General features: G+C 58.1%; 1 protein-coding gene across 1 annotated transcript in view; it reads left to right on the top strand.

The window, feature by feature from the left end:
* AGO2 (argonaute RISC catalytic component 2) overlaps positions 1-1,676 on the top strand; it is a 90,117-nt gene that overhangs the window by 57,345 nt on the left and 31,096 nt on the right. The window contains exons 8-9 of the mRNA XM_010834809.1: positions 16-35; positions 1,141-1,288. Coding sequence (XP_010833111.1) covers positions 16-35; positions 1,141-1,288 — 168 coding nt within the window. The remainder of the gene's footprint in view (positions 1-15; positions 36-1,140; positions 1,289-1,676) is intronic.

Here is a 1,676-nt window from a genome sequence, read left to right as displayed (position 1 = left end):
CGCGAGTCCCCCCAGGCCCCCCCCAGCCACCAGACGTAAGTGACCGTCCCTTCAGACTCCCCCCAGCCCCGGCCTCCTCTGTCACTCACAAGTCCAGACTCTGCATGGTGACTTCTGGAAGTGCGCCTTTGGCTTAGTCGATCCATACTTCACATCGTGGGATGAAATTATAAAATCCCACCTGTTGGAGGCAGTAGCGGGGATGAGATTGGATGTGGTGGGGTGGGTGGGGACTCCTCGGGGTGGCTGGGGACGCCCCGGGGTGGGTGGGGACTCCCCATCAGTTTTCCTGAATGTCACCAGTGCGACAAGGGCTGTGTGGGCTCACTGTCCAGTCCTCTGCAGTGAGCAGGGGCCGGGCAGGGTGGTGGGCGCGAGTGGACACTGCCTGGACTCGGCCTCTGCAGGGTGCCCTGTCACAGCACAGGCAGGCGGGGTCCCCGTCGAGGTAGCAGGCGTCCTGGCCACACAGGGGCCCTGCTGTCTAAGCCGTGTGGCCCCCTCACCCCACCTGGGGCCTCCTGGCTCTAGTGGGGACTTGTTAGTTTATTTCGTGGTCATTCCAGGAGAAGCACCTGGTGTGTCGCTGGGCACTGGTTATAGCAGGGCACCCAGGGCCTCGTGCAGCAGGTGGCCAGGGTGAGCCTGTGTCCTGGTCCCCGTGCCCGGCACCCTTGGCCCCAGCCCAGCCTGTGTGACCGCAGAGGCCCGAGCAGACGCTGCTTATCCCTTTTGCCGTCCTGTCTGGAAGGTCTCAGATTGTCTGGGGCGGGCTCATGGAGCACGCAGCCTGTGAACAACTTTCAGAGTCCGTGCGAGGTGGGCTGGAATGCACACAGGCCGTTCTTCCTGGCTTTGTCTTTGTCCGGATCCTTTCCAAGTCCCCTAGATGTAGGTGTTTCTTGTGATTACTGCATATCGTGAGTGGGGGGGTATTTTTCCCTTTCTGACTCTGGAGATAAAACAAAAGTTTGGGACTTGGGTATGTTCCCAATGACCCAGAGGGCATGGTGTGGTTTTGACTGCTTTGGGTGGCCCTCCATCTCCTCCATCCCTGAGAAAGCAGACCCAGGAAGGCTGCGTGAGCAGGTGCGTGGGGCCCGCGGCGGGCTCCGGGCCTGAGCCGTCTCTCTCCCCTAGGTTCCCGCTGCAGCAGGAGAGCGGGCAGACGGTGGAGTGCACGGTGGCCCAGTACTTCAAGGACAGGCACAAGCTGGTTCTGCGCTACCCCCACCTCCCATGTTTACAAGTCGGACAGGAGCAGAAACACACCTACCTTCCCCTGGAGGCAAGCCCCCGCCCTCTGTCTCTGTGTGCTGGGCCCAAACTTTGTGACTCCCGGCACTGTGGGACCTCAGGCAGGTTCACAGACGTGGTCTAGCCTGTTTTCGCATTAATAATAAGATGGGTTTGGTAATTCATAGGATTTGTGTGAAGGTCAAGATCATGTGTATGTGTGCCCAGCAGACCCCTGGGACAGGAAGTGTAAAATCCACTACTTTGGATTTTGGAGTTTGAAGAATAATCGCCCGGGAAAAGATCAAATACTGAAATGGAGATCCGAGTTCTAACTATTTTCTGTTAGTGTTCTAAATTCTCAGTGCTTGTCCGGTTGCTTGAACATCTGGGCCATGGTTGGGTTTTTCCTGTCTGTGTCCAGAAGGTAGACAGCTTCC

Source organism: Bison bison, unplaced genomic scaffold, assembly GCF_000754665.1.
Source record: "Bison bison bison isolate TAMUID 2011002044 unplaced genomic scaffold, Bison_UMD1.0 scf7180017864036, whole genome shotgun sequence".
In the NCBI taxonomy this organism is placed as follows: Eukaryota; Metazoa; Chordata; class Mammalia; order Artiodactyla; family Bovidae; genus Bison; species Bison bison.
This window is presented reverse-complemented; position numbering and strand designations above follow the sequence as displayed.